Raw genomic sequence first — 16,518 nt, 5'->3', positions numbered from 1 at the left:
ACATTATCTTTCTTCTGGATATACGGCTAACTCTAGGCTGCAAAAATCTGGATGACCACTATGGTGCAAACAGGTTTTGAATTTCTGAATATTTTTGCCACTGTCTAGGGTTCATCTAATTTTCTTGCACCATTATCGAATCATTATAATGAAGTGTTTACAATACTATAAGACACAATTTTATTAATATAACAGTTGGTGAGATGCAAAGAGTTCTTGCTTTTCTCTTGGCCATAACTCTTGTTTTTGATATACCTTTGAATCTATCATGCTTCCCTCTAAAATAGTTGATAAGAACACCCAAATGAAATACAGTAGAGAGATTCTTATGATTCACTTAGGATACAGGAATATTCATTCAAAGACCATGAATCTTCCTTTTGGGTTTTGGGGAAGAGGTGAAATTGGCTCCAGGGCTCAGCAATACTCCAAGGAATATTTGTGTGTTCAATGAACTATAGTACAACTCACTCCAGTCAGAGATGGACCTTCTAGTCTACCTAGCCTTAGGATATACTGCAGTTCCTCAGATTCTACAGATGATATTCCTACACAGAAACAACCTTTATTTCTAAACACTATAGAAACAACCATAGGCCCTTAAAAAAAGTCCACATCCCACCCAGTAGGGTAGGGTCCCTGGAAAACCATCATCTGCCCAGCTTCTTAAAGACACAGTTGCCTACAGAAAGACTGCTATTTTGTTTTTAATGAGAGAATATTTCAGGCAATAACTACTCCATGTTGTGAAGCAAATTTCTCTGTGCTCTGTGAATGGACAATTTTAATTCATTCACTGAATGGGCTAAATTAAGCTCTAATTAAGGCAAGAATTAAATCACTCTAATTAAGACAAGAAATCCCATAGTTGGGCTCCTACATTGTCGAATCAAAACTAGGGAAGACCTGGATTTTTCCTTGAGCATTGGGAAGCTGAGCCTTTTGTGACTATTTAGGATAATGATTTTGTTACTCTTGATATGTTATATTCTTAGTATTGCTTTATTTTTGTTGCGGATTTTTTTTCTTTTTTTAAAAAAATATTTTATTTTATTGCATATAAAAATTCCATTTGTAAGTGAACAGTGTGTTGTCTAGGTACAAATAATTTTAGGAAATAATAACCATAATGTTTACAATAATATTCACCACGTTGATATTAATCATATAATAGTAATAATATTTGCGTATCCATTTTAACAATTCTTACGCATAGCATTAGCCCTTTTCTTATATTTCCATATTTCTAAATTCTGTTTTTATTGGCTAACCATTGATAAAATGAATCCCATGTTAAAAAATATTCTTTTCCTTAACTTTTAAGCGTTAGTCTATCTATTTCTGCTCATTCTAATATTTTTTCAATTACATTTTAATATGTAGGAATCTCTTCACTTTTCCATTGTTGTGCAAATACAATTCTAGATGCAGTTAACACATGTAAAATCACATATGTATTTCTCTTATTATACTTTTCCGGTAAGATGCCCAACAAAAATATTTCTGGTTTTAAGTCTATATGTTGTTTTATTTATTTTATTTATTTTAGCCCAATTGTAAACTGCTTATGGCTGCAGTTTGAGAAAGTCCCAAGTTAAGAAAACGACATAGTCCCAAGCTGGATAAGGAGGAAAGGGGAAGAGATTTAGGGTAGTCACACTTGAATCTCGCATGCCATATTTTGTAAGTGAGAAGGTTATAGCTTTAGTTTGGCAAGATTCTGTCCATTCGGTATAAAGCAGACAAAGAATTGGACTCGATTGGACTTCACTGTGTAATCTCTGGCCTTGGGCCTGATAGGCCAACAGGACCTCACCTAATGGGATGTTTATGTGCCTCATGGTATTAGCACTAGAGTGACGTACAACATTGTTCCTAAGATAGGATTCCTCTGCATTATAAATCCTGTAAAGGGGGAGGGGGGTTCCATGGTAAATTTCAGCCGGGCCTCAAACTTACTTCTAATAAATATGTTGGGGAATATTAGGGGGGGGGGGGAAATGCCCATGCCACTAGTGGAGTTTGCTTTGAGAAATAGCACACTAAGAGGACATGTAATTTCCACTCCCAGTCCTTCCAAAACCATGTGAAGCAGACTTGCCAATCACAGAATGTTGATCACAGAATGCACCAGCTATTTGTCTCTCTCCCGTTAACAAGTAGGGCCTGCAAATAAGCCAGCCATTCAGTGCTTCTACTCCCGGATCAACAACAAAATCTCCTCGTCTATCCTTCAAACCGAAAAGCAAATTAAATAAAACGCAAGCCGTATCTTTGTCCTTTCATCTCTTATTTTCCTTGCATGCTGTGTTTATTTGGCAGTTTGCAAAACAGCTGCAATTTCACAGGGAGGAAGGTGCCAGGCTCTAAGCCTTCATTCCTCCTGTATTAAAAATGAGGGATGTCACAACACGATATCGTATCATCAATTTTGTAATCAGGCAATGCTATAACAGTGGCTAGGAGTGGGAAAGAAGAGGAGTCGAGTTCTAAGAGAATGTATCCTTTTTTTCAGCCTGCCGGGGCACACTCACTTGGCTGAAATAATAAAAATTCTCCCTTATACCATGCCCCAGAAAAGGAGTGTGTGAAAAGGAAATGAAAAACCACAAATCCTCTTGCAAACAAAAAAAAAAGCTTTCTTACCTATTTCGTTCCTGCTACTCGATGGCCGTGCTGAGCCAGCTGATTCTCAGGAGCAGGGGTGAGCCAGAGTTCCCTCTAATAGGGAAACGGGTTGCCCGCAATCTCTTCTGACGTTCACCTTGCCAAAAAGAAAAAAGAAAGAAAGAGTTCATTTTTGTAGCTGACTGGCTAGAAACAAATGAGCTTAGTGGATGAACTCAGTCAATGTTGCCAGAGCACAAAGTTCCCAGCTTTTGCTGGTGCAGAATAGTTCATGTTCAGGTGCCCTACAAAAAGGAGATTCTTAAATTAATGCTTCTTGAGGAGAAATATGCAGTACAGAACTATGGGTAGAAATGTATGCTTATGAAACATTAAGACCCTGTGTTGTGCTCCCTCTGCACGTTCGGTCAGCAGCCCTTTTAAAGAAAGCCGTGGAAAGTTATTCTGTAGAATGGCTAAATCGTTAGTTTCTTGCTTATTATGGTTAATGGCCAGTCAATGTAATAGGAAAATATAAGACACTTGGTCATAAACTAAGAAAAATAGAAAAGATAATCAAATAGAAAATGCGAGAGATGCATTTAAAATGCATCATCTGGCTGAGACCAAATAAAATTGTTTGTTAGTTGTCATAAAACAGAGTAAAGAAAAAGGTTGACAACTGAGGGCACATTTAGATATACTTGCATAATAAAAAATACATTTATTTTTGATACACAGGGAACAGAATTAGAATGGGTTGTAATGGGTTTTGTAAGCAAAACCATATATCAGATATGAGCTGAGATCAAATTTTCATAGCCTCAGGGCAAAATTTAGTTATTGAATGAATAATATTAGTCCAGCAATCGGAGAGGAAAAGTGAGGTGTATACTTATTTTCTCTGCTAGGTAAATGCTTTCAGAAAGGCAGATTGAGGTTAGCTTATATGCTCCCTGTAAAAGTATTAATTTATTTATAACATTTATATGGTTGCCAATTCAACCAAAATACTCTGGGTGGCTTTCAGAAAATTCAGCAAAACATAATGGCAAGAATACAAAATCACACTGCACACACTGGTAAATAATAATAAAAGGTGATCCTAAATAAAATGACACCATCATCCAATCAGGGTCCAAGACAAAAATCCAGAGAAAGAACTTGTTTTTGACAGCCTTTCTAAATGGTCAGGCTCTTTTATGGTCTTGCTAGCTTCATTGTAGATTGCACGACTTCCTATGAAAAGTCAGATAAACAGTCAGTTTATCTCTGAGATTTGATTTGCACGATGAGTGAAAATTAACTATTGTTACAGATAGTCCTTGACTTATGATTACAATGGAGTCCAGAATTTTGCTCATAAATTGAGGCATGTGATCTGTCTCGATTTTACAATTATTTTCATGATGTTTGTAAAGTCACTGTTTATAAATCAAAGTGTGTGGTCATTAAGTGAACCATATATTGTGAATCCAGCATATGCAATGTCAAAAATCATGGTCATGTGGCCACAGAATGTTGCAATCAGTTGTAAATGTGAGCTAGTTACCAAGCACCTGAAATACAATTGATAAGTTAAGTGGAATTCTTATCTCCCAGATTCACAAAACATTATAGAAACATGGAAAACTGATGGCAGAAAAAGACCCAGTGGTATATCAAATCTGCCCTTTGTATTTTTGTTTTTGTTTTCTTTTTAATTTATGTATTTATTAATTATTATTTTAATTGTTATTCTTATTTTTTTATTTTTGGTCAGATGATAGACATGCCTGTATCCCAAGCATGTTTAAACTCAGTTACTGATGTTTGACCCACCGTCTTCACTTGGAAATTGGTTCCAAGTTTCCATTACTATGAAGTAATCGTTTATTACATTATGCCTAGACAATTAAAAGACTTGACCTGTTTTATTACCACTGATGGACCAATTATACTCTTTTGTTTTCTTTAGAGAGTCAAGGAGATGGCTTTGAAGCAAACATTCAGAAACCATTATGCAAACAAAGAGGAGAGTAGCATTCCTTATATACTGAGAGAATATTAAGAGATTTATAGTGACTCCTTCCTGATTCACTGGGTTATAAGAGGGAGAGAAGAAGCAACATAATGATTCTTATAAGATTGCTATCAACCAGTGGTGAAATCTATTTTATTTGGGCACCGGTTCTATGGGCGTGGCTTGATGTGGTGTCATGTCACTGAGTGGGCGTAGCCAACTTTTTTTCACTTTTTAAAGCGTTTTTTTTTCCTGCCTATTTGCCCGAACCGGCGGGGAAAAAATGCTTTAAAAAGTGAAGAAGAAAAAAGATTCTGACGATCGTGTTGCTTAGCTGTGAGCCATGCAATCATTGGAAGCTCTTTTTTCCAATTTTTGGACTTCCAAGGACTTCCAAGGATCACGTAGCTCACAGGGGGGCCGCACGATCCTCAGAAGTTTTTTTTTTTTTTTACTACTAGTTCGCATAACCAATAACAATTGTCCCACTGGGGAAAACTGCAAGAATTTCACCCTTGCTATAAACCCTTTGAGGTGGACCAGAACAGGAAACAGACTCCAAGGGAGATCTACTTAGAATCTGACAGAACTGACTATGATTCTCTTCTTATCATTCAATCTACCATACTTTGTCACCTCTGAAAGTATTTTTTTCTCTTTTTGCCATTTTAATCTCCATTTTAATCATAATACATGAAATGGAAATGGAAATGGAACTTATTTTATGGTTAAACCTCAGACCTATATAGCACTTGAAAATCTGAGATCCATGCTTTGATTAAAGCATATTGTATATGTTTGTAAATGCCTTAAATCTTTTCCACTTGGATTTTCATCTTTGCTTAATTTAGGGGGGAGGGGGGAATCAAGCTAAATGTTTTAATCTGTGAATCTCTGAAGATTGCCTTTGTTTTATTACAATGGAACCCTTTCCTGAGTCAGAACTGATTATGAAAACAAAAGAAAACTACATTTTAAATAAAAATAATGGTTGCAGATGTAGCTCTGCTGTTTAAAATGTCATAATAGAATTAAATCAACCATTCTATTTAGAACTCATTCACATCTAGGTGGGGTTGGACTAGATAACCTACAAGGTCCTTTCCAACTCTGTTAATCTACATGTTCATTAGAAGCAGGAATTTAAAAATTTGAGTGATCCAATTACCTGAAATGACCACCTATCAACTTCAGGACCTCCCAAAATCATTATCTCCAGTCTATGCAGACAATCAGGCATATAAAGACATGTTACACAATGGAGAATAACTGTCCATTCTGTTGTTAAGGCATGTTTGTGCTACCTCTTGGCCCACCAAACACAAATGTATTTGCTTGTAATATTTATATCATCTCACATAATACTTAATCTTACCAAGTTGTCTATCCCAACCTTTTAACACTGTTTAATCCAATGCTATCTCCCCGTTTAAAATTATTCTTTTGAGTTGCCCAGACTCAAAGGACATGTTATAGCCAGCTAGCTAAGGGCCAAACCAGATGTTACAGTGACAGGCACATTGATTACAAGTGACTCACAAGTAAATTAGTATGTAAGTAAGCGACAAAGGAGAATGGAAGGACATCATGGATGGTTTGGAGGGATGTTAAACCAAGCTCTGGTAAATGAGACTTTGGCAGTAGAAATAACTCTTGCTGGGGAAAACGGTATATGAATAAAACAGTGACAAGTAAAAGCCTTGTGGTACAGGAGTTTTTGCTTATCCATACTGGATTTTAATTCATCCCATCAGTCCCACATTGTAATAATTTGACCTGACCCACATACAAGCAATTTATCATCAAAACACCTAATTTGTTCCCACTGAAACAAAAGCTATAAAGCAAAATATTTACATATTTCTGTGTCTCTTATCTGCCTTCCTTTAATATGTTGATGCCAGAAAAATGCAGGTGGAATTGTTTGCTCGAAAAAATCTTAACAGAAGAGGTGAAACTGATGTGTCTGCTGACCTTACAGAAACCCTACCAAGGACTTTATGCAAGCTTAAATTTAGAAGCGGTAAAAATCTGGCACATTATCCATTAATTACAGGATTCATAGAATTTGGTACATTCTTAGTTTGATGCCATATAAAAACAGAAACTGTTTGACTGCCTGTTCATAAATGTTTCTCTGTGTGTTGCCTCTTGCTCAGGAATGCTTTTATGTATTTTTGGTGTCTGCAGACTGAAGAAGTCCTGAAGATTGATGGAGGGCCATGCTATTCAAACAGCAGGTGTTGCTGAGACAGAAGCTCCTAGTGCTAGGCAGCCTTGCTATTGGAAGCCTTCTCTATCTAGTTGCCAGAGTTGGGAGCTTGGATAGGTAAGTCACTAAATTAGCATGTCCCAGTGACATCAATAATTATAAATGGCTGTAGGTGCTTTCCCCACCTCCCCCCCACCCACTTCAATTTCCTCTTAAGCTTTGAATATAATTGAATAGGTTTCTAGCTCTTTGTCTCACTGCTAGCATTTAAAAAGACAATCTGCTGTAGTATTGATTTTTATTGTTAGTTTCCTTCTGTATAAAGACAGGGGAAGGCACGGGAAAACTGAAGGAGCATTGTTAGCTTGCTGAAGCCCAGTACCTTGGTCCATGTCCATTTATATTCTATGTGCACTGGCATTTGTTTTCAGAAGGAATGTAAAGTGCCATACAGTAAATATGTCACCACAGTAGGTCAGCTTTTGTGTGCAGTAGCAGGCTAACTTCAAGTTTCAATAAACAGCATCTTGTACATTTTCTTTTCTGATATTTATGGGTGAGCAATTAAGATGGTACGGTGGTAATTAAACTTGTGCACAAGCCTGCAAAGTTTGTTTGTCAGATCTTGGATCTTCTTACACTAGAAAGATTGCTGAAGGATATAAAGCATATTTTAAACTCTGTTAATTAGCTTTTAGGTGTTTTTTTTTTAATCCCCCTTGAGACGGATGTTGTGAATGAAAAGATGTTGCTAGAAATGATTATTTTTCAGGGCAATTGTGGGATATAAAACTAGGGCCAGTTCTGTTTATTATTCCTGTTAATGCCCAACATTGTTGACTTTGAATTACAGGAAACAACTTACTTTCAATTTCATAGAGAATATGGAACTAAGACTCAATTACCAAATCCTTTTTTCTGTTTTATGACAGTTAAGTTGCTCCAAGAAATGGCAGAATTAAAAGAAAGAAAGTCTATTTGATAAAATATTTATGTATCAAAGTTGCTTTCTGAAATCCATTTGGAGGCAATTAGTATCCTAACATGCTAATTAAAATTATGTATAGTATTGTAAAACCTCCATTCAAAAATAGCATTCCAGGCTGAGACTGTATTTAGATGGTAAAGGAGCAAACATAAACATTGCATGTACTTGATTTGGTCAGTTATAGGTACATTATTTCTTAGATCCAGTTGCATTAATGCCAAATTCATATGAGTTGTATAAAAATTCAAGTTACTGGTTGAAAAAACAAAACAAAATGAAGCCAAGCCAATTTATACTTATTTAGTACATTTAGGATGTATCTTTCTTCCTTATGGAATGCTAGTTAGCATATATAAGTTCCAGATGGATTTCCATTTGGACAATGGATACATGTAGAGCAGCTTAATTTTATCTCAATCTTTATACCTGTGTCACCAAATCATTTTGTGGGTCCCAGCATATGAGCTTCATTATCCCACAGTATAAAGCTAGTTTGCCCCTCATATTGCACCAAGGATAGGCAAACAAGTGTTGAACAGAATGAACTAGCAATCTAGCTGTCAGGACTGCATTGTGTCTAGCAAGTGTAGATTTACCTGATATTTCCCATATGCTAAATATATTACCCCACAGCCTATGCAGTTTGCAAGCCATGCATAAGGTTTATTAAACAAAATGAATAAGACATGTCTGTATCTCCAGCACTTTATATATATTAGGACAACAGGCATACTGGTTAAGATAGTTGTGTAGCCCCTTCCAATTAGTTTAGTTTTGTCTCTTGTAACATCCAGTGTTTGTTCTAAGTTAGGAGTTGAATTATGGAGCTATTGGTTTTTTTTTAAGATTAGTTGTTTGCTTGCAAACATTTTATTGCCTGATCAGGTTACATCATCAGTGCTAGTGTGTGTTTGCTCCCTGTTTATATTCAGTAGTTTGCCCTGCCAGTGTTGGTGGGGCTGTGGTTTTCTCCTTGGTGCTTCCTGAATTAACATTTTTTATTTTTGGCTTGATTGTTTGTCTAGCATTAATTCCTGGGTGTAGGTCACTGGAGAAGATGACTTCTGGTCTATGGAGATTCTCAGTCATCCAAATCATAGTTGTCCCAAAGTTGTTTTTCAAGAGGCAGCTGGATTTTCTTTGAGAACATTTTGCTTCTCATCCAAGAAGCTTCTTCAGCTTTTGAAGCTTCTTAGATAAGAAGCAAAACATCTTCAAAGAAAAACAATAAAGTCCAGTTGCCTCTTGAAAAAGCACTTTTGGGATGAGTTCTGGTCCTTTTGTTTCCCTTTTAGCTTTTTATTGTGTCCTGTAGAAGTCAATATATGTAGCTCAGCGTGAACTATGGAGTCCTTGATGCTTTGGTGCATAACTTTCATTAGCCAAGTAGGTAACATTGATGATCATATTACATAGTTGGCTAATGAAATATTTCCACTCAAAGAGCACCAAGGAAGGTTTGTTCTTTTGGTCAACCATCTTCTTCTTAAATGCACATTTTAAAATATATATATTTATAAGCTGCTGCCCAGAGTCATTAGGCAGCCTCAACATTTTTTAAAAAAAGCATTTATTTATTAGTTTACTTATCTAAGTTACATAGTCATCCATCTTACAAAATAAGTGACCCTGGGTAGTTTAAATGTGAAAACAATCAATAAATACTAAAGTTCAGTATTGTGATTGTTAACAAATAAAACATCTAAAACTGTAAAAAAAAATCTGAACTGAAGTAAAAAGTGGATAAAGCCATGTTAACAATAGTAGAGGCACCTCACTAGCTCACCCATCAGCTGGGGTCCTCACGACTGCTGACACAATAAATTATTGAGGGATTTTTGGTAGCTGAGAAGAAATGAGGTCAAGATCATCTTAGGGGGTGGGAGAAAATTTCACAATGTGGGTATGACTGCAGAGAACTGCTGTGTACAGTCTTTAAATGTAGTTCCCTAGACAATGAAATCTATAATGTAGCTCCGTACTAGATCTGGTCAGGGCAAGCAGATGAAACCAGGGAGTGGCAGTCCCTCAAATAGGGCATTTTTTTAAAAAAAGAAAATATTTGTTGTTGTATTGCTCCAGAAAAGATGGGCACCTTGATGTGCAATATTTAAACCTTTTCATAATGGTTCTTGCCAAAGACTTGAACCATTAGCTGCTGTTTGTCCCCAAACATACTGCACATGGAAAACACAGTTTTTAATGTGAACTACCTTGATGTATTAATTGGGTTTCACTTATTTGTGCATGTAAAAAATCAGGTGGAAATGTTCAGCTGTGTTTTGCCTGGGCAACAACATTACATTCCCTTTTGGTTTCTGGGGCATCTGTATTTTTCCTCCATTTAGGATAAAACAGATTTTTTAAAAAATAAAAATAAAGTAGCTTATATGAGCCTACTAAGCAGAAAAAAGGGAGAGGAAGATTGGGAGAGACTGAAATATTTTGAACAATTGAGAACACAATGTTTTTGGGGTAAGTTGTCAACTTTCTAATATAATTATAACTTTGGTCTGTTTGTTTGCTGTTTGTGATTTTTATTTTTCAACAGTTAATGAAAATAAACTAAATATGCAGCTAGGTAACATGAAAGATTAATCTTACATTGCACTCCAATGAGGGATATTGTGTTTTCTCACATTCACTCATTTCTAAGAATTGTTGCCTAATTTCATTCAAAAAAAGAAAGAAAGAAAGGATGTGCCTAGCCTAGCTTGCTTCCTCCCATCATCTACCATCAAAATCCTACATTGTGAAGATATGCAAAATGGTCCCAGGCAATTATGTAGTTACACAGAGTAGACAGAAATTCCTTCTTGTCTCTTGCTGGAACTTGGCCTATGACCTCAGGCATGAAATTTAATTAACCTTTTCCCCAATCTAGGCTTGCCTAGCTACAAATGTTATTAATGGTCATAAAATTATCCAGACATAGTACTTGACTCTTGAACTTCTGCCGTGGTGACTTCCAGCAGATCCATATATAATATGCTAATGGGAAAAAGGAATGATTTTATTTTTCTCTCTCATTGTGGATGACGGATATGTAGCCATCAGTGAACTCTATCCTGATGATCCAAAAATACGGATATCATATCTCTTGCAATATCTCTTTCACCCATTGAAACAGATGTTGGGCATATTAATGTCATACCTTCTATATCCCACCTGCTGGATCTATACAACTCAGTGCTTGTATTGTGGCATGAGCACTAATCAATCAACAGAAGGAAGCGGTTACAGAAGAGCTAAGAACTGTGTTAGAGGATTAGGTAAGAAGAAATTAAATCAGGAAATGAAGCCAAAGAATAACAAAATCACAAATTCCCTCCTATTTAAGTCCCCCTCTCTGTCCTTTGTAAGGCCCATATTTGATAACTCTCCCCTGCTGAGGCTGCTCTACATCAGATGGACAGGGAGCCCAGATTTCACCCCTTCCTACTACCAATGCGGGGTGGCATGGTTTACTGCTATTTTAAGGCCAGAATAAAGATAAAGGTTCCCCTTGCACATATGTGCTAGTCGTTCACGAGTCTAGGGGGCGGTGCTCATCTCCATTTCAAAGCTGAAGAGCCGGTGTTGTCCAAAGACACTCTGTGGTCATGTGGCCGGCTAAATATAAATATATGACTAAACACCAAAGGCTCACAGAATGCCCTTACCTTCCCACCAAAGGTGGTCCCTATTTTCCTACTTGCCTTTTTACATGTTTTTGAACTGCTAGATTGGCAGAAACTGGGGCAAGTAACGTTAGGCGGCACTAGGGATTCAAACCACCGAACTGCCGACCTTTCTGATCGATAAGCTCAGCGTCTTAGCCACTGAGCCTCCGGATCCCCTCAAGGCCAGAATATACTGGTTAAAAACTGTAGAAAATTTTCCAAATAGGCTTAACGTGGTTTTAGAAAAACAAAAAAACCCTCTAAAACCTCTCCCCAAAACCAGGGAAAAGAAGCAGACAAAAAAGAAAATTCTGTCCCTAGTATTGCATGAACAACCTCCATCCAATTTCTATTATCATCTACTTATCACCCTGCAGTCCTCAAGTAACCAAACTCTTGAATACTCCAGCTCTAAATTACAGCTCTATGGTGTATTGCATAGAATAGCCAATTCCTTTCTTGACATGCTTGGCATATACTGAGCTGCTTTTCATAAAGCTGCATCACTCATCCAATGTTTTCATTGTTTCTGGCCAAAATTGACATTGTATGTTCCCTTAAAAAAACTGAGGTCCTTAGGTAGGATTCTGATGCACTACACTAGAATAAAGCAGGAACTCCAAGTTCTGAAGTTGTTTAGCCCCTATTCCTTCTCATAGCAAACAAGTGAGAATTTCGCAGAAAGTGTATCAGAAAACAAAATACAATTAGGAAGATTATACAAGAGGTAAGAATCAGAAATAGTTCTCTGTTAACACCAGAATCTACAACAAGCCACAATAATGTCAGGAGGCAAAACTGCCTTTAATGTAGTCATGTAGAAGTTGCACAATTTGTGCTATGACATTATGACACATACTTCATTACTTACCTCTCTTGCTCCTCCTTGGATGCCTTAGTTGGCTATGAGATATATGGTCCCCAGATAATTCTATTTTTAAGCTAAACTTTTTAACTGTTTTCCAAATAAACTCTGTACCTTGAGAATACCTTAATTATATGATGTTGGCATTGAATTTAGAATCTGCTGCCTTGAAAAGGAAAGCTTTTTTCTAGTCATAGTAGAAGATTTGGAGTAGAAAATTCTCATTAACAGACTGAGGAAAGAAGCCATATTTTTCATTTTATTTAAGTCTTGTTCTACTACGTAATCCTGGAAAGGTTGGGGAGGTTTTTTGTGAGATGGAGGATATGCTATTTAGAGCCAGGAGTGGGGCAGCATCACCATATGCTTACACAACATTAGCTATTACTTAGTGTGTTTGGATCCACTCACCCAAGGTAAAAAAGGGTTGTGGGTGAATTCTGATCTTTTTGTACAAAATTTATGTTTTAGATTTATCTGTTAATATTTAAAGCCGGGGTGCCCAACCTTGCAACTGTAAGACTTGTGGACTTCAATTCTGATGCTGGCTGGGGAATTCTGGAAGTTGAAGTCCAGATATCTTCAGGTTGCCAAGGTTTGGCACCCTTGCTTTGAAGAATATGAATTCAATGCATATGATCAACATTGTGCGTGTGAAATACATGTGTAGCATACAGAGTGTGATGTAGTCCCTCCCTGCCTGTATATTTAGGGACTGGGACATGCTCTTCTTACAGCATAGACTATGAAACAATGTAACAATATCAAGGTTTTTGTATTTGATTAGATCTTAACTGATGAACAATAAGCTAAAAAGTTAACTTTTTAATGTTATGTGTTATGTGTGTGTGTTTCCTGGTTAACAAGCTCATTAGCTTCTTTTTTTTAAAAAATCTATTTCAGTTTTATCCTAAATATGTTGGTGGGGAGAGGAATATTTTCCTCTGTAGAAAGCAACAAATAATTTTCCAAGGCAAAAGGACATTACAATTCTAGAAAATAAAATGTTTTTCTCCCAGGGTATTAAGTTGTGAAAAACGTGTGCCCTGCAATAAAGTTAGTTCTCAAGTTATCAACATTTGCTTTAGGATTACAATACACAATACACTTTACCAAATTTTAAAAACAGGGTGTGTAACATGTTATATACAGTTCTTCTGAATGGATGCATTTCCAGGCAACAGGCAAAGAGAGAGAGAGATGAATATAGATAGATATAGGTGTAACACTGCCAACATTTCAGAATGTTGTTAACATAGATGAGTGCCAAAAATATGCCCATCTTCCAAAATGTAACTGAAAACAAAGAGTAGATCAGTGTGGAACTTTCTGAGAAGAGAACAAGTACATAATTTAGCGGAGGTTTATAAGTGAGCAGACAAATTGTATATTAGCTACTCAATTCCTTCCATGAAAATAGACATCAGTATCTTGCCTTATGAACAGAACTATGTGAATCATCCAAAAATTCATTATACATTAATTATTTATTGTTAATACCATTAATTATTATTGCTATATTAAATCTATCCACTGCAGGATAAAAGTCTCTTTGCTGTAGGCGATAAACCATAACCCACGAGGCTGGTCTGGTGTGGATTGAGAGAGAAATAAATGAGCACACACACATAGACACACACATATACACGTAACACAATCTCCACTCTAACTTTAATGCTATGTGGCCCATTCCCTTTTATACGGAATTCTGATTGGACATGTATACAATTTCAGTGTTACTAATGCAAAGTACTTTTTTCTCCTTTTCTCCTCTCCTTTTCTCCCCCCCCCCCCGCCCCCAATTGTAGACTGCAACCCATTTGCCCTATTGAAGGCCGATTTGGACTCCATGGGCAGGATGAAATCCCACTCAGAGCTCTACAGTTTAAGCGTGGATTATTGCATGACTTCCGAAAGGGTAATGCCAGCAAAGAGCAAATTCGACTTCACAGTTTAGTTCAGCAGATCCCCAAGGCCATAATAATCGGAGTGAGGAAAGGAGGAACCCGAGCACTACTAGAAATGCTCAATCTTCATCCAGCAGTGGTCAAAGCCTCTCAAGAAATACACTTCTTTGACAATGATGAGAACTATGCCAAGGGCATTGAGTGGTATAGGAAAAAAATGCCATTTTCATATCCTCATCAAATAACCATTGAGAAAAGCCCCGCATACTTTATCACAGAGGAGGTCCCTGAAAGGATTTATAAAATGAACTCATCCATCAAATTACTGATCATTGTCAGGGAACCCACAACAAGAGCTATTTCTGATTACACTCAGGTGCTGGAGGGAAAGGAAAGGAAGAATAAAACCTACTACAAATTTGAAAAGTTGGCCATTGATCCTAACACCTGTGAGGTGAACACTAAATACAAGGCAGTAAGAACCAGCATCTACACCAAGCATCTGGAGAGATGGTTAAAATACTTTCCCATAGAGCAGTTTCATATTGTGGATGGTGATCGTCTCATTACAGAACCGCTGCCAGAACTCCAGCTGGTAGAAAAGTTCTTAAATCTTCCTCCAAGGATAAGTCAATATAATTTGTATTTCAATGCCACCAGAGGGTTTTACTGCTTGCGATTTAACATTGTCTTTAACAAGTGCCTGGCGGGAAGCAAAGGACGCATTCATCCAGAGGTAGATGCCTCTGTCATTACCAAATTGCGCAAATTCTTTCACCCTTTCAATCAGAAATTTTACCAGATCACAGGGAGGACATTTAACTGGCCCTAAGATAAACTTCCTACAACACTATGTGTTGCACCTGGAGATATGCAACCGTATCTCTATTAGAGTATATTAAAAAAAAATATGCACTTTTCATACTCTCAGTTATCAAGGTAATCTTTTTTTTTTCATGTGTACTTGTACATATGCAGTGTGTGACCAAATATAAGATGGGATCAATTTTTCTACAGAACAGTGTGTAACGTCAAATTTAAACTCTCTGCATAATTGCATCATTTTATGCTGTACAATTAAATGAAAAAAAAATGTCATTTAAAGAAATTAACTCAGCTTCTCAGTTCAAAGGGTCAGCACTCTTATTCGCTCCATAAAATTTAATATTAAAGGTACCTGGAGAAAGGCGGAATATTGCTTTAAAATTCATTGCAATTTTAATTCACTGCAATTAGAATTCATTTCTGAAAAATCTGCAATGCAATATTGTATTTCTAAATATTGTTTAGAAATATTATATTTCTATTATAACATACTGTATCTCTAAAAGAATATTGGCCCTTTAAAGAGAATACATTTATGTGGCAGGCTTATAATAGCTTATCACTGCTCCCTAGGAAACCTCTATTTTGGTAACAAGAAGGGGCTAATAACATTTTTATGAATAATTCCTACTGCTTCCATGAATTGGGGTGGGGCAATTATGCCAATTAAATGGATGAAAAGCCAATATAAGTTTGCTATGTGATTATACCTTATACGATGCTAAGTTCTTTTGAAAAATCTTTTCCTAGTGTTGAAAAGAAACTTTCTCATCCAGTCAACATAGTTTCAAATTTCCTGTGGTGAGTTTGCACTATTGTTTTTAATTGTATGGATCATCTTGGCACTTAGAGCATGTCAATCATGTGTCAAAACTGAAGTCTTTTTTCTCCCTTCTATGCTTGTATGTTGACAAAAAAATTGATGTACATATTGTATATTGTTTGTAAATACTGGTTTCACACTAAGTAATTCTATTTTGTAAACTAAATATGGCTATTTAATTTATTGTGAAAATTAAATTTATTGTGGTATTTAAAATGGAATGGATTAAAAATTGCTATATGTGCAATTTGCTTTTTGTATTTCTTCAGTGGATGTTTGATTATCCTATGATGTCTCATTATCTCAAAACAGCAAACTTTTCATTGGAAACCATTCACATGTTCAGCTGGGAGTCAAGGTCTGAGTAATTTGATTGAGTAATATTCAAAGATATGCAAATTCACCATTGAGTTGGTAATCCATAACAACTACATTGTTGTCAGGTGTATTTTTAGCTGTGTCTGTATAAAGAAGACTGTTCTGACCCCCTCCTCTTGTATACCAAGACACTCCGACACAAAGTCTCTTCCAGATGTTTATTGACATACAGATTCCACCTTGGCAGCAATCCAGCCTGCCAAGGTCAAGATAGCACTCTGGGCGGCAATCCAGCTACAGCGACACCCC

General features: G+C 36.5%; 1 protein-coding gene across 5 annotated transcripts in view; it reads left to right on the top strand.

Moving 5' to 3' along the window:
- The window catches only part of HS3ST5 (heparan sulfate-glucosamine 3-sulfotransferase 5), a 204,727-nt gene extending 188,595 nt beyond the window's left edge, over positions 1 to 16,132 (top strand). For all 5 annotated transcript variants that reach the window (XM_081944614.1, XM_081944610.1, XM_081944613.1 and 2 more), the window contains 2 exons: positions 6,800 to 6,938; positions 14,145 to 16,132. In XM_081944614.1, the coding sequence (XP_081800740.1) occupies positions 6,832 to 6,938; positions 14,145 to 15,075 (1,038 nt within the window). In that variant the 5' untranslated portion in view covers positions 6,800 to 6,831 and the 3' untranslated portion in view covers positions 15,076 to 16,132. The remainder of the gene's footprint in view (positions 1 to 6,799; positions 6,939 to 14,144) is intronic.
- The last annotated feature ends 386 nt before the right edge of the window (positions 16,133 to 16,518 follow it).

The sequence above is a fragment of the Natrix helvetica genome, assembly GCF_964273705.1.
Source record: "Natrix helvetica genome assembly, chromosome: 2".
NCBI classification, from domain to species: domain Eukaryota; kingdom Metazoa; phylum Chordata; class Lepidosauria; order Squamata; family Natricidae; genus Natrix; species Natrix helvetica.
Note: the sequence above shows the minus strand (reverse complement) of the source record. Positions and strands in the feature narration are given on the sequence as shown.